Here is a 21,833-nt window from a genome sequence, read left to right as displayed (position 1 = left end):
TTGCAACATGACAACGAAATACTTAGTTTTATTTCTTTCCTTTAAGTGGTCGACACCATCATGACCAAGCAACTTCAGCTCAATAAAATGCCACTCTCTGTGCTCCCATACTACCAATCCTTGGGCACAGCCTTGCATGGAAAGGAGAAGCCTCTGAGCAAGCATCCAGCACCCTTCAGAGAATCCTTGGACATTCCCTTGTGGAAGTTCTTGAACAAAAAGAACCACCTGATCGAGGAGATAAATGATGAAATGAGACGCTGCCACTGTGAGCTCACATGGTCTGAACTCAATGGGGAAGTTACCATCAGACCCGCACCCTCCTTGATCCATCAAGGAAGACAGAGTATCAAGAGCTGGCAGAAAAATGCTTCCTCAACCTTTACTTGCATCAGGTCTAAATATAAAGTCTCCTCACTTAAAGTGCATCCCATCGTGTGGGACACCATAAAAAGTGACTTAGAAGACAACAAGGTGCTGGTTGAGTTTGATACACTGCTGGAGATGGTCACTTTGGTGGGGAGATCAGAGGATGTACAAAAGATGGAGGCACAACTCATAGAATTAATAGATGGAACCACTCAAAGAATTAAAAGGGAACAGCAAAGTCTGAAGGAAAAAGTGTCCCTTTCTCCAGGGAGATTTTCACTCTTGTGCCACAGTGGTGCATTGGAACATTTCCGCTCACAAGACCCAAAGGTGGAGATTCTCTATGACAAAGCCTCTCAACACATGGTTATCAAAGGGCTTCCTGCAGCTGTGTATAAGATGAAGTGTGAAGTCCTGGAAAAGGTGCATGCCATGGCTCAGAAACACATTGAGGTTCACCCTGAGATTTTCCAGTTTTTACAACAGGTAGACTCTGCAGAATTCTCAAAGTCTCTTTTTATAGCACAGAAAATTCTTGCTACTTATGAGTTAAATGGTCCCAGTGTTCTCTTAAACAGTTGTTCTTGTGAAGTCCTATTAGAGGCTAAAAATCATATCACTAGAGCCTTAACTTATCAGCGCATAGATGTTGAGAACAAAGATGTTTTCAATGACAGGAAATGGAAAGAACTCACTAGCAGATTGGATAAGCAACATAATTCCTCCTCAAAAACTGTCATAATCAATGAGTTAACATCAGATGCCAACTCTGAGGTCATCGTGGCCGGCTGTGTGAGAGAAGTAAATGAAATCCATTATTCACTTTTCAACTTTCTGGACAAAAAAATGATCATAAAGCGGATAATTGAAATCAAATCTTCCTTAATTATTGACTACTTACGGATAAAAAAGAAGTCATTCTGGCAAAACATAAGGAAACAAAAAGTGCAGGTAGATTTCAATCTAGAAAAAAATGAAAAAGGTCCAAAAGGAATTTTACTAATGGGTCCAAAGATAGAAGTCCTGAAGGGAATAAACATCATCTTGCAAGCCTGGGGTTCTCTCTGTGTTAAAAGTACCTGCATTGATCAACCAGGAGCCAGACAGATATTCCGGGAGAAAGAACGGTTTTATACTACTGAAGCTGAAAGGCTGTTTGGTTGTTTTCTTAACCTACTGGAAAATGAAGGAAAGGAGGGAGGGGGTACAGATGGGAAGAAATGCTTCTGTCAGGTGAAATTGGCTCCTGGAGTGTCCCTGGTTGTGCAGCAGGGCGACCTGGCAGGGTTTCCTGTGGAAGTGGTGGTAAATACAGCCAATGAAGAGCTCAAGCTCAGTGGAGGCCTTGCTGCCGCTCTCTTAAAAGCAGGGGGCCCTGAGCTCCAAGCCGACTGTGACCAGATAGTGAAGAGAACTGGCAAGATCCTACCTGGCCGAGCCACCATCTCCAAGCCAGGCAAGCTCCCATACAGACACGTGATCCACACAGTCGGGCCCCGGTGGAGTGCACAGGAGGCCCAGAGGTGTGTATCTGAGTTGAAGAGCGCTGTGGAAGAATGTCTTCGTTTGGCTGAAGAACACAATTGTCAGTCCATTGCCATCCCTGCTATTAGTTCTGAAATCTTTGGCTTTCCCTTACCTCGGTATGTGGAGACCATCGTTTTGGCTGTCAAGGGGTATTTCCAACACAAGTCAGATGGATGCGCCTTGAAGGAAATCTACCTGGTGGACACAGCTGAGACAACTGTGGAGGCCTTTGCCAGTGCTGTGAGAGCTCTGTTTAAAGACACCCGACCTGAAGCTGATGCCGCTTCCCTGCCCAGTGTGCCAGCAGCTGAACAGCCCGACTTGAGACAAGATCATGGGAACGGACAAGTTCTTTTGTCTCCAGAAGGCCTGAGGGTCCTGTTGGTGAAAGGAGAAGTGCAGAGTGCTGTGGTGAGTGACCCAATTCACACTCCCCCAGATTGTACCATCCCAGTTAGTCCAGTCTGAAAGAAAGATGGGCTCAAGGAGAGAATCCATGCCCAGCCCAAGTCCCAACTCAAAACAAGGTTCTTAGAACTTTGCTGCTTGACTAAGATATTTCCGACAAGCCTGGCCAGTCATCTGTGGGAACTGAATATGTATTCAGGTCACTAGATGTCTAGTCTGTGTGAAATACACCATAACACCTCATATGTATAAGCCTTCTGAACTAGCTCAATGACTCTACACTTACTTGACACAACTAAGGATAATTCTGGTTAAGTTGGCAGATAATGGATAAGAAAATTTAGAACATGTGTTTTGAACAGCTGTGGATCTGAGATTGGGGATTCTCAGCACAAACCTGAGGAAGGAAACGTGATGAGGATAGAGGAAAGGAAATTGGGAAATGGTCAGGGTATGATGAAGGAACAATTCTGTTAGTTGATGAAGGGGAGACACGTTTTAAAGCAGGCCTGCCCATCTGTGACAGAGCACAGCCTATGTCCTCTTCCCGAGTGTCATCCTGTAGCTTTCCCTGTGGCAACCCTTCTCAGGCCTTGAAGGGCCTTCCTCTTTGAACTCCTCCAACGGTCCAACACTATTTTTCTATTGCTTTCTGACAATTCTCTATTGTCCTGGAGTTCCTTAAATGAAAAAGTATCTAGGAACACAGTGTATAAGGGGGGCTTCAGTCTCAGAAAAGTGTTAATGTCCCCCCCACCACCAGCCCAGGGGGTCAAATATAGTAAAGCTTGATGAATGATTTCTAGTAGTGTTTGAAAAAAAATTGTTGGTTTTGTCTTTAAGGTTGATGTTGTTGTCAACTCCGTTCCCCCGGATCTTGCACTAGATAGAGGAACCCTTTCTAAAGCCCTCTTGGGAACAGCTGGACCAAAACTCCAGGAGGAACTGAACACAGCTGGACAAGCGGTGGCCGTGGGCGTGGGCACGGTTCTCCTCACCAGTGGCTGCAACCTGCAGTGCCAGCATGTGCTTCACGTGGTGGCTCCCATTTGGACAAATGACAGCATATGTGCATACAAGGTGGGGCCTGGTTGCACATCCCCAGGAAACTGGGAGTCCTTTCTATCTTCTTCTGTATAATGGAGATTGAACAGAACCCTGTGTCTCTCTCTACAGCCATGTCACACTCGCGGCAGGTTCCGCCATCATGGCCGCCTCTCGTGGCGGTATCTGACTTCCTCTGAGGACTGGTAGCAGCGTAAACTGGCACAGTGCTCAACCAGTGTTGAGTCAGGGGAGAGTCAGCAGAGATATATCCTACCTTTAGTGAGGCCACAAGTCGAGGGCATGAAAAGCTGAAGAGAAGGAAATTAGAACAGTGGTTGCTGTGGGTCTTCCCGTCAATCCTGACTGAGCTTGAGTTTGGGACGGGCTCTCAGTGCTCCGCCTCTAGTCTGTACTTGTCTTTCACCTTCTGGCTACTCTTAACTTCTCCTGAAAATGAAAGAATAGACATCACAATGAGGTTTATCTTTGTCTTTTACTTTCCTAACTCCCATTCCGTAAAGATATGTTTTGTTCTTTTCAGAGCATGGAAGACCTAATCAGGACATGTTTGGAGATCACTGAGAGCCTGTCTGTAAAATCCATTGCATTTCCAGCCATAGGAACAGGAAATTTAGGCTTTCCTAAACCTGTTTTTGCCAGACTAATCATGTCAGAAGTGTTCAAGTTCAGTAGCAAAAGTCAAGCTACCACCTTACAGGAGGTTCAGTTTCTGCTGCACCCAGAGGATCATGAAACTATCCAGGTACAGTCTTTCATTTCTGCTCTTTTGGCATCTCAGCCCTATGTTTTCTGGGGCATTTCTTCACCTACTTCCGTTACAAGAAAGCAAAGGAGTAGTGTAGAGTAATGGTAGCCTGGCAAACCTCAAGCAGATTTATATTTGTAGCAATCAAATTAAATTCTTATTCAGGTAATTTGAACCTATATATAAGTTGCCAAAATCCTTTGTGTTCACCATTAATCTTCCCAACTACCAACATATGCCACTGTGTTTCAACTCTATCTCCATTTATTTCCCATCCCTCCAAAAATTCTCTTTTGAAGCAACTCACCGACATGCATTTAACCCTAGAGGGTTTGTTGAAATGTTCTAATTTGCAGATTTCTTATAAATGTTTTATTTATCTGACAGCTTGTTTGTTTGATCATAACTCAAATTACACCCATATATTGCATATCCTTTGGGATATGGGATTCCCTTCAATATGACCACAGAAATTTTAATCCATAATAAAGATAAATGTGCAACTGCAGTGCTGTAAATAGGAAATTTTAGGATGAGATATGATTCAAGGTTGTATTTAGAATCAGCTAGCACCTCCTCACTGGAGTAAGATTGTCAGGACAATGAAGGTCAGAACCACCTTTCGCTTTAGAAATCAGTGAACCAGCTTATACTTGCTGACTATGGGGAGAGGCCAAGCCACACTGAGTAGACACCATTTTCCCGGACCTGTAGGTCTCAGAGTCCAGTAGAGTAGATGACATCAAATATTTGAAAGTTATATGATAGGGCAAAATTAATTATACAATTAAAAGCCATCAACCCAGGGCTCTCCATGGTGGTGCAATGGGTTAAAGCACAGCACTACGAAGCTGGCTGCAGCCACTTACATGAGTTAGATCCCTGGCCAAGGAGGTGACTTACATGGGACTGCAGACCTCTCCTGACCTGCCTGCTGCTCCCCTCAGCAGTGTACTTCATCAACTGCCTATTATGTTCCCCATTCTATCTCTGCTGAATCCTCTCACTGCCCTTGCATCTCTGGTCGGTACCCCTGTTCAATATGCATAAGTAAATAAATATTTTTTAAAAAGCCATCAACCCAAAGATGTCCATGGAGTATTGGATCTTGTGAATTATTGTGTTTACTTAACTTTTTCCTGAATCTACACAGTACCTTTAAGTATTTCGAGGCAAGCAAATGTAACTTAAATTCCAATCAAGTGGCCAAACCACCCAAGCAAAGCATTGCACTTAGTTGGTCAGCCCACGTGGTAAATCCCGGTCAATAGTGGATTTTTCAACACTTTATTGTGGCTTGCATTTTACAAGGTAATGTGGATCATAGAATGGGTATATAACACATACTGTCCCTGCTATAAATCATAATTACTTTAGCATCTTAGACTTATACATGCAAAACAAAATAAACTAAGGCCACAAATTGCTGATCGTTTTTAGATGCATGGTGGAGGAATCAGGGTACAGTCCCAGGAAAATTACCTGAACCTTCAAATCTCCATTTTCTGTGCAACCCCCACCTTTAGTTTCTTTCCTAAGAACTCTGATACTCTGTGCATCTTCTCTGAAATGAGTAATATATAAAGACTTGGAATGCCATTGAAATAGTATTGATTCTCCACACAGAATTGTGACACTAGCTCTCTTAAAATCTTTAAAGATGGAAAAACTGAATATATTTCCATGGAATCAGCAATGTGATTGAGATGGTTCTAGGCAGATGGTTTTACAACCTTTTACAGAGGTTGTAAAACAGCTGTGCTGCTGGAAGCATCTACATATGCTTTATTTAGGCTAATTTTTCCAGAATGTGCATATATTAAAATTCATTTAATCTTTTCCTTGTTGTAATTTAAAAGTTTTACTTTTTCTCTTTATATTGAGCACTGCGATGAATATCCTTGTATATAAATATATATCTTCACTCACGTCTTTATAACTTTCATAAGATGTATCCATGAAAATAGTATAGCAACACATATTTCATAATTTTGAAATCTGTAACAAAATAAATAATCCTTTGGGATTGAGCTGTCCTCAGTGTGCATGCTTGCAGAGCCAAACTGTGTGTCACAGTCACTCATCTGCTGAGGAGCGTAGACCGTAGTGATCAGAGCTCTCTTTGTGTTTCTAGGCATTTTCAGATGAATTCTCTGGAAGGGCTAATGGAAATTTGGACCATGATGCCATTCTGAAGACAGAAGATACACAAGGTTCAGTAAAACTTTGCATGAAACATTAGGCAATGACGTCTCTGATCTTGCCCGCTGCCCATCAGGAGCCTCTTTCATAACTGGGCCTTTTCTGCTCTTCGTGCAAAAGAGGCTGGGCTGTGGCTGCGTGTGCTGAGTAGTATTGTGCTTACCCCGTTACACCTCCAGGGAGGGCCACTTCTTCAACTGTTTTTGTTTGCTCTGGTCTTCCCCTTCTTTGGGTTCAAAATAACATGAAGTTGAAGCTTTTGATAGCTTCCCACATTGGCTCAATCTTTTCTTTCCAAATTTTTTATCTGTATCAAATTCAACTTTTTTTATTGATCAGAATCATGTTTACTGACTGTCAATTCCCTGTTGTTTATCTGATGAATATTTTCATTTCAGGTAGTATTTTTAATTTTGAAAATGTCCATTTCATCTCACGATATAATTTATATTTCTTTGGAGAGACTCTTGTTTTTCCATTCATTCCAAATCATTTCACTTTTCAGATGTGTTATCTTGAGCTCGGCCACATAGTTACACAAGGTGCTGTAAAGTCTTCGTCTCAGGCACAACTTCTGGGTCACCTTGAGATGAGCATCTATTGACTATCTTTATCATTGATTTGTATATTATCTTTTTGGATTATAGGACGAACACTTTCAATATTATTTTATGTGACCTGGTCTTCTTAAAAGCTGTGGAAATAGTGAATTTTTGTGTGTTTGCTTCAGCAGGCTGTCAGCTCCCCCTCACCTCCTGTGTGAGCAGCAGCTCCCCTGTCTGTTCAGTGCTGCCAGCATCTGCCCTGCAGCTTGGCACTCACCCACCTGTGCCGTTGTGGGGTGAATTCAGGATTTCCTCAGTACTCACCCTGAATAGGGGTCCCTGCTGCCAGTTCACATGTATCAAGGTCTCCTGTGTATGCTCTTACTTGAAGTAACGCATTTTCTTTCTAAGTCATCTGGTCAGAGACAGGGTTCCCGCTGAGTTGAAGTTGACATGTCCGTTTCATGGTCAAATTCCTTGGGGGGAAATGGAGAGAGAAATGAGAAAAAGGGGGAAATTAACAGAGTAGAAAAAAAAGAAGTGTTAGAGAGCAAAGATCTAAATAAATGAGTAAATATCAGAAACCTCCATATGCTGAAAAGGTCAAAGAGGTATTTTTCTTGATCCTCTGGATAGAAATAAGAATGTTCTGACCATTTTTACTCTCTCTGTCATAACAAGTTCTACAACTGGGATCTCCTTGGGAGAGAGTCTTGATTAAAAAGAAAAAGGTATGGGAAATAATGAGAAGTTACTGTCTTGCCCTACAAATCCCAGGATCTCTTCTCAGTCCTCAAGCCTCCGACCAGATTTTCTGAGTGTTTTTGCGGTCTCTGCCCATGTGTGACTCTCAATAGGGTCATGCTGGGCCAAACCCAGCGAGAAAAATGGAAAATGTCAAAACAATATCGAACTCCTCCCTTCCCCTCCCCCACTAAAGGTTGCTACTTCAAGTTTGGACTCTGTCCTGAGTCTACCTGCTGGTGTACTCTCCTCAGTTACCAACTTATGCCTTTTTTATCCCTCACACATTTTCATTTGTAATCAGTGGGAGAAACCTGCTCGAGTGGGCTAGCTTCCCCTTGACCAGTGTCTGACTCTACATCTAATACGTATTGCATTTCATAATCTGTTTTCTAAAATGGGCCATCACTTTGCACAGGGTCTGGGCCAGATTAAAGTCAGAGCTCACAGACAGGGAAGCAGCATGGGGTGCATGTGTAGAGCAGAGACCAGCACTGTTCTTGCTGTTGGCAGCCTGGCTTCTGATTCCATCTTCTTCTCTTCTCAGGTGTCTATGGGTCTGTGTCCAGCCCTCAGCAGGGAGTGCACATGATGAAGATCGGTCCCATCACGTTCGAGGTGGCCACAGGAGATATCACCAAGGAAGAGGCAGATGTGATTGTCAATTCAACATCAAACACATTTGATCACAAAGCAGGTACTGTACCTGTTGGGTTTGAGTGGTGTAATCGTCACAGAGAATTCCATGTAGGAAATTTCCTCCAGCCAAACTGTTCTACAGTTCCTATAGCTGAGGTGATTTCTACAACTGTGTTTATTAATATTAATTAATAATTTAAAAAGTATTTAGACATTTCTTATATTGATAACAGTTATTTTATGCATTATTGTTCTTTGTTATCACAACTGCCCAGGCTTTATTATCTCACTGGTGATGGGAAAGCTTAGACAGTAAGGAGGAATGCACAACACCAATTGAAAGGGCACAGACACTGCTCTGTTCATTGCAGCGTATTTACAATAACTAAGTTTTGGAAACAGCTTAGAGCCCAAAGATGGATGAGTAGATTATGAAGATGCACACACATTGGAATACTATTCAGCTATAAAATACACTTGCTATTTGAGACAGCATGGTGGATCTGGAGGGCATTAATTTAAGCAAAAAATGTCAGAGAGATAAAGTAATCATGAGATCATATCATTTATATGGGGAACATACAAAAAACAAAAGATCAGAAATAAAAACAAAGCAATTATAGACCCCAGAAACCTGACTATAGAATCAAGGTTGTCAGAGGAATAGGGGACTTAAAACACAGTGGGGAGTGGTAGAGTGGTTGATGGTGGAGGACTTCTTGTGGTGGACACAAGAAGTGTATGACCTTATGCCTCGGAATCACAGTGTTCTATCCCCATTTAAAAAGAAGAAAAAGAAAAAATGAGCAGTCATTCTGATCTAAACTTAACCTTCTGATTTTTTGGTCTCATTTATACCATCTACATTTTTTCATACAGGAGTCTCCAAAGCAATTTTAAAAGGTGCTGGAAAAGATGTAAAAACCCAGTGTCAACTTCAAGGTAAATGATATTTTCTGGTCCTAATATGTGAAATGGCTAAACTGAGTAGAAGAGGCTATGCAGAGACCTGGGAAAGACTTGGGATTGAAAAGAAACATATTGTTCTTAAAAAAAAGAAACATTGATCTTAAAAATTCCTTTTCCAAGAATTTTAACTGTGAGAATTAAAAGTGAAAGTAATCTCATAGTTAAAAAGAGGAGGGAATGCAAAAAATCCATCAAAGATAGTAATTCAGGAGTCTTTAGCTGCATAAAATACTTTGTCAAGCAAGACATGTTGCTTTCTAAATAATCAGAGATCATCTTCAGCATCTTATTTTCAAGTTTTTATTGTTTTCCAGGTAAACAGGGCAATAGCGGTTACATAATCACAGAAGGCGGTTTATTAAAGTGCAAGAATATTATTCATGTCATTGGTAGAAATGATGTCAAGAACTCTGTTACCTGTGTTTTGCAAGAGAGTGAAAACCGGAATTACTCGTCCATTTGCCTCCCGGCCATTGGGACAGGTGAGTAGTCTGGCTGTCAAGGCAAAATCCCAAGTCATCCTCTCCCTTATTCGGAATGTGTTCAAATTTCAGTTTGATAAGAATCTTTACCTCACCCTAGAGAATCACAACAACTGTCCCGCTTCCTCCATGGAGTTTCTTATTTTCCTCAAACTATACATGAGTGAGTGATTTTTTATGAAGAAGACAGTCCTTTGGCTTTATCATTACTAAGGTGATAAAGTGAGGAAACTCCTTGAAATCTTTCCCCAAGAATCTCAGTCAGGTGCCTTGATGAGGAGTTCCTGCTTGGCCTCCCTTAAGAGCAGGTCAGGAGAGGCAAATACTCTTGGGCCTGAAGTAAATGGAGTCACTGGTTCGTAGAGAACATTCAGCATTGGACTGATCGTTCTGTTGTTCAGGAAACTGAGTTTGAGTGTCTCACTCTGGCATTCTAGGCTCTCCAGAAATTTAGCCTCAGTAGACTCAAACATCCACGTCACTTTCTGGGCCCTTCTAATTCTCTGTCCCTCACTTTGATTTATTTTATTCTCTACCTTTTCGCTTATGTTCCCATATGAATTGCTGTATCTACCTCATTACCTTCCATATGTGAGGTTATAATTTATAGCAACTTAAGTTTTCATTCTCCTCATAGTAGACTTCCTTTTAGCAGATTAGCCAACTTTTCATCCTTGTGTCAACCATCATGGTTAATTTTTTGAATACTCAATAATAACTCATGAGCAATAACTCCTTCTTATTCTGCTGGCATTTGTTTGGTATAAATTTTGTTCCTGCATTGTTCCCTTCATTTTATTTTAGTCAAGAAAGCAGGAGCTCCCAGTGGAGTCAAGGCAAAAACAAGAACATGAGGCACTTTCAGTTCTGTATGAATGAGTACGCACCTGCCTGTTTCTGGACTCCTACAAACCTGTCACTTATCTTCCATGCTGGCTGAGTTGCTGGGCTGCACAGACTCATGGAGCTCAGCATAGTCTCATCAACTGCCCTTTTACTCTGTCTCTCCCTGAGCTGGTCCTCAGACTCCCTTTGTGGAGTTTCTGAGTTGAATTGGGACTTTGATCAGACAGCTTCTGGTACTATAATAAGCCCTTTGCCTGTCCTTAAGACACCTTCCTCCGTAGAGAGAATGGAAGGTCAGAAAATCTAAGGGCCTCCAGCCTCAGACCAACTGCAAACTCCAGTTCATCTCCTCTTCCCTGTAATCTGCCCTTCTTCTGTAATTCTGGATTGTGTACCAAGCACTGCTCTAGCATTTGACTCCCGTCTCCCTGTACTCCTATGTTCAGTAGTTTCTGAGTTAGCTTGGTGAAATGTTTCCTGCATGCCAGCCCTGTGCTTAGACAGCTGGGATAGAAAGATGAGTCAGGAAAGGGTCTGGCCCACCTGGACATGTCACCTACTGTGAGAGACAGGTACTCATGCAGCACAGCATGGCCCGTGTGCACTGAGTGTGCAGGTGTTGAAGGGGACCGTGGGTCGAGGATAAACCCAGTTGATCACCAGGTCCCGTGGACTTACAGCCTACATATGCCCTCCCTGCACCCAACCATTCATTCTGACCTCTTCCCTTTGTTTAGCTCTTGTCTTAGCCTAAACTGTTATTTTACTCTCCAAACTAGATCTGGCCCTCACTTTTAGGATTTCCTTCACTTATCTCTTTCTCAAAAGCAGCTCTGTTGCCTTAATATACTGGTGGACATACCACACCTGTGCCATACTTCTCTCTGGCATCCCCTTTTCCTTGAAGTCTCTTCCCTCTCTTACTCATATCCAATGTGTCCTGAGATTCTTGCACAGTATCAGCCTATGATAGGACACAGTCAGTGTTTATTGATCGTGTCTGACACTCCCACTTAAATTCTTCCACATATCAGGCGGTTAATTAGTAATTTCCCCCTTCCCTGATCATGAGGGTTGTCTACAATCCCACAGTTATTAACATAGGCAAATCAAAGAGGTCCAGCCTCATTCTCTTTAATAGTGGGGGCACCATAAATAAGGGTAATTGAAGCAGTCCCTGGCCTATCACACCATGTTGGTTAGGGTTCTTCACATTGCCTCCTGCCCCAGCTGAATTAGCCAGCTGCAGTTCACATGGCACTTCTGTGCGTTGCCATGAGTTAGCTGACTGGGTGTGAGAAACCAGCCGTAGAGCATGCTGAGATAGGAACTGACCTCAGGTGGCAACTTGATCCTTCCTGTTGGCTAAAACTCATTGTGTGCGGAGATCCATTAAAATCTCATTCCTGGGGTTTCATTAATACCTTGTATGCAAAGAGTTATGGATTATTCACAAGTTACTTATAGCTTCTGTGTCTTCCAAACTCTCAGCTAACGAAAGCCCACAAAAACAGCAGAGAGAATGAGGATACATGTATAAAATTAAGGGATGACTGACCACAATAATGATTTTTTCCCTTTAATGATCATGTTGTTGCAATATAAATTAGCATATTTGTTGATTTTGAGTATACTAGTAATAAAAAGGATTAACTGTGCTCTGTAATTCAAAGAAATAAACTGACCTGGCATCAGTGGAATAGAGCAGGTACATTAATGTCTTTACATTAGACACCCAAGTTACTTTTCTGAGTCCTTTGATCATTGTGGGGTCATTTGTATCCAGACATCCTGGACATCGTTCCCCATGGCAAGAAGGCTATCAAGTGTTTCCTACGAAGTGTTGAAAAGTTCATGTTAAAATTTTTAGAAAGTGTGCATTTATTATGTGATTATTTGAATCTTTGATTTTTTTAAGGCTTTCTTATCCAATCAGTTCTATTATTTTCCTTGCCAGGAATTGCTTGTCAAGACCCAGATAAGGTTGCTGTAGCCATTATAGATGCCATTGAAGGTTTTGTCCAGAAAGGTTCTGTCCAGTCTGTGAAAAAAGTTAAAGTCGTTCTCTTTTTTCCACAATTGCTAAATGTGTTTTATGCCAACATGAAAAGAAGAGAAGGATCTCAGTCTCTCCTACAACAGTCTAAAGATGCAGGTGAGTTATTCATTTTTACCAAATGTTTGATTCTGATACTCTTACCACATGACAGTTCATCTTTCCAAACTATCAGAAACAGCAATTAAGAGGACAGCCTCATTAAAAATTGCATAAAACCAAAATTTTGCCAAGAAATAATTTAATCAAGGAGGTATTAATGAGTGATGAATGAAAGTGAAGATAATACATATAAGTGGAGGGTATTTAGAGTACAGATTGGATATATCACTGTTGCTAAAATAGTCATACTCCTTAACACTAACTACAGAGTCAATGCAAACTCTTCAAAATTCTCTTTTATTTGCCAAAGAAATAAAGCAAACAACTCTAAAATTTGTTTACAACCCTAACAATCACCCAAAAAGCCGAAATGACCTTGAAAAGAAGAACAAAACTAGAGTAACCACACTTTCTGACTGCAACTGTATTTCAAACTAATAGTAATCAAAACAGTACGATGTTGGCACAAAATCAGACATTCAAATCAATGGAACATAGTGAGAGTCCAGAAAAAACCCATGCAACTATTGATAATCAATACATAGAACTAAGAAGACAATACTATACTTTGGGGGGAAAATTATGTCTTTACTTCATGGTATTTGAAAATTGAACAGCCACATACTAAGAGGTAAAAGCGGACTCTTATTTTATACCATACAAAAAATATATTCAATGTTTCAAAGATTGAATGTAAGATCAGATACAATGAAACTCCCAGAGAAAAAAATAAGGGATAAGCTCCTTGACATTGGCCTTGGCAATTATTACTCTTTTTCCTACCATAATTAAAGGCAACAAAAACAAAAATAAACAAGTAGGATTACATCAAACTAAAAGGCTTATACAGAGCAAGGAACCAACAATAAAATGGGAAGGCAGCCCAAAAAATGGGGGGAAATATTTGCTAATCATATATCTGATATATATAAATATAGATAATGCATACTTACAAAATCTATAAAGGACTCATGAAACTTAATAAAAAAGAATGTGATTGAAAAAATGGGCTAAAGAGCTGAATAGACATTTTTTCCAAAGAAGACAGAGAGGGGTAGTCAACAGGCTACATGAAAAAATATTCAACCACACAGATCATTAGGGAAATACACATCAAAGCACAATGAGATGTATCTCATCTAATATGATGTCTATATCAAATATTCAGAAAAATAAGAAGTGCTGACCAGGTGTAGAAAAGAGGAAACCTTGTGCAAGGTTGATGGGAATGTAAATTGGCTAGCCACTATGGAAATCAGTAAGGACATCCCTCAGAAAAGTTTAAAGGCATGTATGACAGGACCCATTTCTGAGTATTTACTCCAAAGAAATGAGATCAATAGCTCAAGAAGATGCCTGCATCTTCACAGTAATAGCAGTGTTGTTTACAATGTCAAGATGGAGACAACTTACATGTCCATCCATGATAAATGGATAGAGAAAATTTCAGACATGTATACACACAGAGAGGAGTATTATTTAGCTATAAAAAAGAATTCCTGTCATTTGTGACATGGGTGAAACTTAAGGTCATTATGGTAATGGAAGTCAAAACAGAATGACAACTACTGTTGACCTTACCAATGATGCAACCATAGAGTAAAATACAAACTCAGAGAGAGCAGAGGCAGGGTTAGAAGGTAGGAAAAATGGATGAGGAAGGCCAGGAATGAACAGCTTCCAGGTAAATAATCAGTAAATTTTGGGATACAAAGTGTATCCTGGTCACAAAAAGTAAGTAATAACTAACCTTCCTTCTTTTCATTTTTAGCATCTCTCCAATTACTAAGTCAGTATCTCAAAAATCATAATCCTTTTTTTTTGGAAAAGAAAAGAGAGACAGTCACTTTTCAGGTGTGTGGTGAAAAAGGAGAACATGTGGAAGACAGCCTGTCCTGGATACAGGCTGAGCTTAAGAAGGAGCATTGCTCTTACACCAGTGACGATGAGTTTATCAAAGACTTTGATAAAAAGGAGGCCCAGAAATTGAATGAGCTACAGAAGAAATTAAACATTACCATATCCTTGAACCGCAAAAGACCTTTGATTGAGGTTTTGGGAATTAGCAGAGATGTGACTGAGGCTAGAGATGAAATTGAGGCAATGCTCAAGAGAGCAAGATTGGCCAAAGAACAGGAAGCCCGGGCAGACTATGTCCATGAATTTATAGAGTGGCAATACAATGACAATAACACTTACCACTGTTTTGACAAAATGACCAATCTGCAATTGGAGGATACCTGGAAAAATCACACAAAGACAACTGAAGTCGTGATTAATTATCAGACCTACACCGTGAACTTGAACACGTACACTGCTACGAATGCAAATGGACACACTGTGTTTGTTCAGCGCCTCAAGAAACCTGAAGGTGAGTCCAAGTTTTATTCTTGCTATTTATTATTTTAGACCTCCTTTGGACATATTACTGTTTTATATTTACATCAAAATTGTTTCAAGTAGGTAAAGTTCAATCAACCCATAGCGGATAAAATAGGAACCTTGGTCTTGACTCCTGCAGTTAAAGTGAGAATATGTCCTGGGTATGGAAGAATGTCCATGTACATGTAATAGTAGCCAAGCCTTGATCTAGTTCCATGCTATAGAGTACAGATTTCCCAGAGCCAGTTCTGCTTGGGAAGAAAGGTCTGCTTTAGTCACAAGATGGGAAAGGCAGTGTTTAAGGGGAAAAGGGTAGGTTTTCTAGAACACAGAGGGGAAGACAGCCTGGTTAGGATGAAGAGCAGGAAAGACCTGGGAGCCTGAATCTTCCAAGTCACTACCTCCTCCTAGCTGAACATAAGGATTCTTAAAGCACTGGGAATTGAATTAGATTCTCTGACTACATCTGCTTCCTGAGAAGCAGTTGCTTCTCTCTTGTTTGCAGCCAATCCTGCATTTCAACCATGGAAAAGCCACACAGAAAACTAGTAAACTGCCTTCAGTAAATATCTTACCCTCTTGGGAGATCAATGTGAACAAATTCCTGAGACTCCCCACAGCCCTGGGGAAATGACAAGTCAGGTGTGGCATTTTGCCATATAAGTTTCTTATAAATGCTGTGTAAGTGCCATATAAATGTGCTGACTATACCACTGTAGCTCCTGGTGTGGCCTTTGATTTAGAGGAAGGACACAGAGCTGTTAGCACACCTACCACAAATATAATCTGCATCCCCCTAACTTGTAAGGACGCTGTGTGTAAAGAATCAGACAGATGTGGAGGGCCCATGACCAAAGTCCACGCAATTGGAAGAAGACATAATGACTACTGGACATTATAGGGAACAATTTATTATCAGGTTGCTAAACTTACCAGCCTAAAGACTGAACAGGTTTTGCAGCTGGGTTATTCTACACTGTTTATTCTCGAAATGATCAAAATTTGTCAAGAGGTGTATCTACATGGTTTCCATGCCCGTTCCAGAAATCTTTATGCAGTGTATCTGTGAGCTTTTTATTTTTTTATTTTTATTTATTTATTTATTAAAGATTTATTTTTTTATTCATACAGAATTGGGGTACAGGCCAGAGATGTGGAGGGTGAGAGGATTCTCCAGGGACAAAGTGGGGAGCAGAACAGGAAGATCGACAAAGTACACTGCTGAGGGGACCAGCAGGCGGGTCAGGAGAGGTCTGCCACGCCATGTGGATCTCCTCTGGGGCAGGCGGGAATCGAACTCATGCGGAAGCGGATTAAGGTTCTTAGTGCAGTGCTTTAACCCGCTGCGCCACCAAGGAGGGCCCGAGCTTTTTATTTTTTAAAAAAACAATATTATGTTTGCCTGAGATATAGGTTGGCTTTGTCCACATTTTAAAAAGCAGTGTAGAAAGATAAGGAAGACTTGAACACAATGAATTAGGAGATTGTAAACAAGAACAGAGAGAGCCAGGAAGAAGAACAATTCTACCAGAAACGTGGACTGTGTAAAGGCTGTTTGTGGCATTACTCAATTGTCCACTTTGCAGTTGAAATCCCTGTGAACTGGATTGACATGAAACAGCAGGATTTCCTTGTGGTTGGTCTACAGCCTGGTGATCCAGAATATAATAATGTGGCATACAAATTTAATCAGACCTGTGCAAACTTCAGGATAGAGACGGTAAGTCTTCTTCTGATAAGAGATTTATTAATTATGGAGATAAATGATACTGTGGTTTTATATAAATACATTTTCATTCACTACCTATCATCATTTGTTTTATCCAAAATTGTGTTTTTTTTAAGATTTAAAAAAAATTAGAAAAATGTATTCATTTATCTATGTATACAAGAACTGGGGTACATGCTAGAGGTGCTGGGCAGGGTGAGAGGATCCACCAGAGACAGAGTGTGGAGCAGAACAGGCAGATGGACTGAAATACACTGCTGAGGGGAGCAGCAGGCAGGTCAGGAGAGGTCTGCTGCTGCGTCATGTGGTCACCTCCCAAGCTGGGGAGAGAACTCATATTGAAGCGGTTCTGGCGAGCTGTAATGCTGAGCTTTACTCCATTGTGCCTCCAGGTAGGGCCAAGATAAATACTTTGATACCTTCATCCATAAAAATAAACTTGTCAATAAATCCTGCATTTTGTTTCTTTGTGGATTATCTCTTACACTCTGTTTGCACTGCCACCTCACCATTTATTTATGAAGTTACACATATAATAGTGCAACAAATTATTTGAAGTATCCTATATGGGTATATATCATATCACAGATAAATAATGAACAAATGAACAAAAGGAGGAGGATAAAAATAAGACAAGTATTGTTAGTTCACATAAATACGTAACAGGAGATTCTAGGTAGTAATGAGGGCAGGACCCAAATTTGCCTGAGCTTCCCAGTAGAAAAACAGAAGGGAACACCCAACTACAACGTTGATAGTGTCCCCAAGTCACAAAACAAGTGACACAGAACTTTCACAACACTGAGACTTGCTCCTAATGGATTTCTCCTGTGAACCAAGTGTCATCAAAATCATGATAAATTCAATACAATATTTATTATCACTTTTTAAATCTTTTGTTATAATCCAGTTGAGCAATTCTCTGAAGAACTAAGATAATATGACTCTACTATGTAGCTTTGATGCCTTGCTTTTGAGGTAACAAGTAAATTTCATCAAATACCAATCATAGTCATCTGGTAGGTGTGCTGTTTGAGATGCCAGGTATAGAGCGGTGAGGACTCTCTGACCAGCAGTGTCTGGACACTTGCCATGCATTGGCCAGTGAAATGACCAAAGAATGACATCCCTTTTATAATGGAAGTCTTTTACCCAAGGATATTTTTTGTGAAATCCAGTGTGTGAGACTGATAAAGCAGAACTAGGATGTAATGAAGACATCTCTGTGAGGTCCATGGTGTTGCAAAAACACTGGCATAAAATATGGGTGATTTGGATCCTCTCTGGTGAAGCAACGAGTAAAAGCGCAGCACTATGAAGGTATCTACAGCCACTGCAGCACCAGTTTGATCCATGGCCAGGTTGGTGACCCACATGGCATGGCAGACCTCTCCTGGCATGCCTTATGCTCCCTCCAGCAGTGTATTTTACTGGATCTGCCTGTTCTGCTCCCCACTCCATCAACCCTGCAACTCTACACCTCTGTATTGTACCCCAGTTCCTGTGTGCATAAATAAATAACCCTCTCAAAGAAAAGGGTGCTTTGTCATCATCCATGGCTGTTAGAACTGCAACTAATTTTGAATATTCAAAAAATTTCCACTTTAATTCAACTCTTTCATCACATTTGTATTTCTTTCACATTCAGTGTTTGATGAAGTGTTTGAATGTACATTGTCGACATTTTGATACGTCTAAAATTTTAGCCCATGTCTTGTAAAAACAAAGTGTTATCTTTCAAATAACACTACCATTATTTCATATTACTAGTATTAATAAATACTATAGAATTCATGTCCATATTTATCCAGTGTTCAAGACACAATTCTTATGTATTGTCTTCCCCACCATTCTGGTTACAAACACATTTGGTCATTATGTCTTATCTTTTCTACAATATTCTTGCATTTTGAAAATTACTTTTTAATATATTAAGTGTTTTAAAGTGTCCCATTCTTGTTCTGTATTGCCTAGATTTTTAAAAAAGACTTATTTATGCTTACAGAACTGGGGTACAGGCCAGTGTTGTGGGGGGTGAGAGACAGTGTGGGGAGCAGAACAGGAAGACTGACAAAGTGCATTGCTGAGGGGAGGAGCAGGTGGGTCAGAAGAGGTCTGTCGAACTATATGTGTCAGCTCTCTGGCCAGGAATTGAACTTGGGCTGCAGTGGCATCTAGAGTTTCACAATGTGGTGCTTTAACCCATTGAAGCCACCAGGGAGAGCCCAAGCCTAGATTTTTTAAACCCCATCCACTCAAGCTGTTTTTTTTTTTTTTTTTTAAAAGTTTTTTTTTTTTTGCATACAGAACTGGGGTACAGGCCAGAGGCTCCGGGGCGGCGAGAGGCTTCACCAGAGACAGAGTGGGGAGCAGAACAGGTAGATCAAGGAAGTACACTGCTGAGGGGAGCAGCGGGCGGGTCAGGAGAGGTCTGCCACGCCATGTGGTCACCTCCGGGGCAGGTGGCAATTGAACTCATGCGGAAGCGGCTTTAGATTCTCAGTGCTGTGCTTTAACCCGCTGCGCCACCAGGGAGGGCCTCAATCTGTTTTTTTTATAGAGTCTAGAATTGTCTGGCTTCTTTGGAGGACGCCAGTCTCCAGCCCTGGAGGCCACATTCCATTGTCTGGTCATAGCATGGCCATGTGATCTGAAACCGCCCCCTCCCACCAGGACGCATGCCCCCTCTTACAACTGGCCAGAGATGGATTTACATCATTAATTTTGCTTCTGCCTCTTTCCTAGTGCTTCTCACTATGTTAATGCATCCGTAGGTAAGCCAGAAAGATAAAGAAAGGGGGGAGGTGGAGAGTGACACTGTGAAGCAGACAGCTGCGGGGGCAGCCAGGAGCGTGGAGGTCAGAAGCAGGAGCTGGAGACACTGGCTTCCAAGGTCATACGACAACAGTTAGACCCTAACCACTGCTCACTCTCTTGTGGTGCGAGACCAATGTTTAAAATTAAATCAGTGGTCTTCACAAGACATTTTTTGTGTGTGAAGTACTGGCTTTAATAAGGTTTCTGAACGCACAATGCTGCCACCTGACATTGATTTTTTTTTTTAAAGATTTATTTATTTGTGCATACAGAGCTGGGGTACAGGCCAGAGGCTCCGGGGCGGCGAGAGGCTTCACCAGAGACAGAGTGGGGAGCAGAACAGGTAGATCGAGGAAGTACACTGCTGAGGGGAGCAGCGGGCGGGTCAGGAGAGGTCTGCTGCGCCATGTGGTGACCTCCGGGGCAGGCAGGAATCGAACTCATGCGGAAGTGGCTTTAGATTCTCAGTGCTGGGCTTTAAACTGCTGCACCACCAGGGAGGGCCTAATTTTTTTTTATTGTAGATTTTGCTTATAAAAAACAGTACTATGTTTCATTGGCTGCATCTTGCTGCGTGCTGTTGACACTAGCAGAATGTTTATCCTGATCCATTTGCAGATTGAGAGAATCCAGAATCCAGATCTCTGGAATAGCTATCAGACAAAGAAGAAAACCATGGATGCCAAGAACAACCACATCATCAATGAGAAGCAGCTTTTCCATGGGACAGATGCCGGCTTAGTGCCCTATGTCAACCGCAATGGCTTTAACCGCAGTTATGCTGGGAAATGTGGTAAGGAGGGGCGGCTTCTGGCTGCTGCAGTGAGGGGCTGGGCATGACACCCGAAGTGGGCTGAGTTCTCCCTTGTGGTTATGTCCCTGGTGCCAAAGTTTCAGGGTCAGACAAACTAACGCAAATCAGTGATGATTGGTGTGGAAGAATGCTTTTTTTTTTTTAATTAGACACACACCCTGAACATATAATGAGGCTTTAGACAGAAGTACTGAATATTATTTGACATATTGTATCAACACAGCAATTTTAGACTAATGGAATCCTTAAAAAATGTTTTGTTGTCTCTTCACAGCTCTGGCACATGGAAAAGGAACTTATTTTGCTGTCCATGCCAATTATTCTGCCGATGATTCAAACTCCAAACCAGACAGAAATGGGAAAAAGTATATGTATTACGTCCGAGTGCTTACTGGACTTTATGCACCTGGAAATTGGACATATATTGTACCGCCGCCCAAGGATCCCCATAATCCTACTGACCTGTATGACACTGTCACAGATAACGTGTTAAATCCCTTATTGTTTGTGGTATTTTATGACTACCAGGCTTACCCGGAGTACCTTATTACTTTCAGACGATAACCTTTTAGAATCCTTTGCAGAAAGTATTACTCACTGACATCTAGCTAGATTAAAACAGGTTTCAGCTTTTTTTCTCCATTAACAGCTTTTTGAAAATTAAAGGGTGATTGTTTCTGAAATAATACTGTTTCAGACTGTATTTCATAATGGGGTGAAGCTCTCTGGAGAGAACTAACTTTGAGAATTTAAGTCAGATAATTTAGTTACAAGTTTGTGTCCAAACAGTGAACAGACAAAAGAACAGGAAGGGGAGCATACTGTTATACTACACCCTAATGTGAGCTGAACCTTCCAACCCCCCCGCCCCCGTGGTGCCTGACCGAGTGTAGCCCCAAACTCTTTATCCCGCTTTTCACTGCAAGACATACCTATGATAAAATGCAAGTTATCAGTTAAGCACCATCAGAGGTTAACAACAACAATAAAATAGTACTATTACAGCAATAACTGTAATAGAATTTATTGAATGTGGGTTCCTTTTTTCCTCTCCCAAATACCATCTTGTAGGTGACACATCGGAACTGTGGTTACCCATGGGTAACTGAACCCATAGAAAGCAAACTACCTGTCAGAGGGAGAACTGTTTTCTTCATGTCAGGTGGTAAAGCAACGTCTGCAGCTGCTGCCGAGACACAGCTGGCGTCAGGTCACTGCCGCTGGCGACTGAGTTAGGAATAGGAGCTGCTACTTCCTCGCGCCGGGATTTATGATTGGCTCTTACACATGGCACATTTCTGGTGATTTTATAAAGACAGACATTAGGATGCAGAAATGAGTCTGGCTCAATTTTTACCCCGATCTGATGCCTGGTGGTCAACGGTTGCA

The 21,833-nt window shown here is 41.4% G+C and overlaps 1 protein-coding gene across 1 annotated transcript in view; it reads left to right on the top strand.

Moving 5' to 3' along the window:
• Positions 1 to 21,564, top strand: part of LOC101622867 (poly [ADP-ribose] polymerase 14-like) — a 38,282-nt gene extending 16,718 nt beyond the window's left edge. The window contains exons 5-16 of the mRNA XM_012729517.1: positions 47 to 2,307; positions 3,148 to 3,384; positions 3,893 to 4,114; positions 6,252 to 6,330; positions 8,156 to 8,305; positions 9,127 to 9,189; positions 9,531 to 9,698; positions 12,502 to 12,699; positions 14,474 to 15,073; positions 16,671 to 16,804; positions 20,249 to 20,423; positions 20,719 to 21,564. Of these exons, the coding sequence (XP_012584971.1) occupies positions 47 to 2,307; positions 3,148 to 3,384; positions 3,893 to 4,114; positions 6,252 to 6,330; positions 8,156 to 8,305; positions 9,127 to 9,189; positions 9,531 to 9,698; positions 12,502 to 12,699; positions 14,474 to 15,073; positions 16,671 to 16,804; positions 20,249 to 20,423; positions 20,719 to 21,008 (4,577 nt within the window). The 3' untranslated portion in view covers positions 21,009 to 21,564. The remainder of the gene's footprint in view (positions 1 to 46; positions 2,308 to 3,147; positions 3,385 to 3,892; positions 4,115 to 6,251; positions 6,331 to 8,155; positions 8,306 to 9,126; positions 9,190 to 9,530; positions 9,699 to 12,501; positions 12,700 to 14,473; positions 15,074 to 16,670; positions 16,805 to 20,248; positions 20,424 to 20,718) is intronic.
• Positions 21,565 to 21,833: the final 269 nt, after the last annotated feature.

This window comes from Condylura cristata, unplaced genomic scaffold, assembly GCF_000260355.1.
Source record: "Condylura cristata isolate star-nosed mole 26May11 unplaced genomic scaffold, ConCri1.0 scaffold00003, whole genome shotgun sequence".
Lineage (NCBI taxonomy): Eukaryota > Metazoa > Chordata > Mammalia > Eulipotyphla > Talpidae > Condylura > Condylura cristata.
This window is presented reverse-complemented; position numbering and strand designations above follow the sequence as displayed.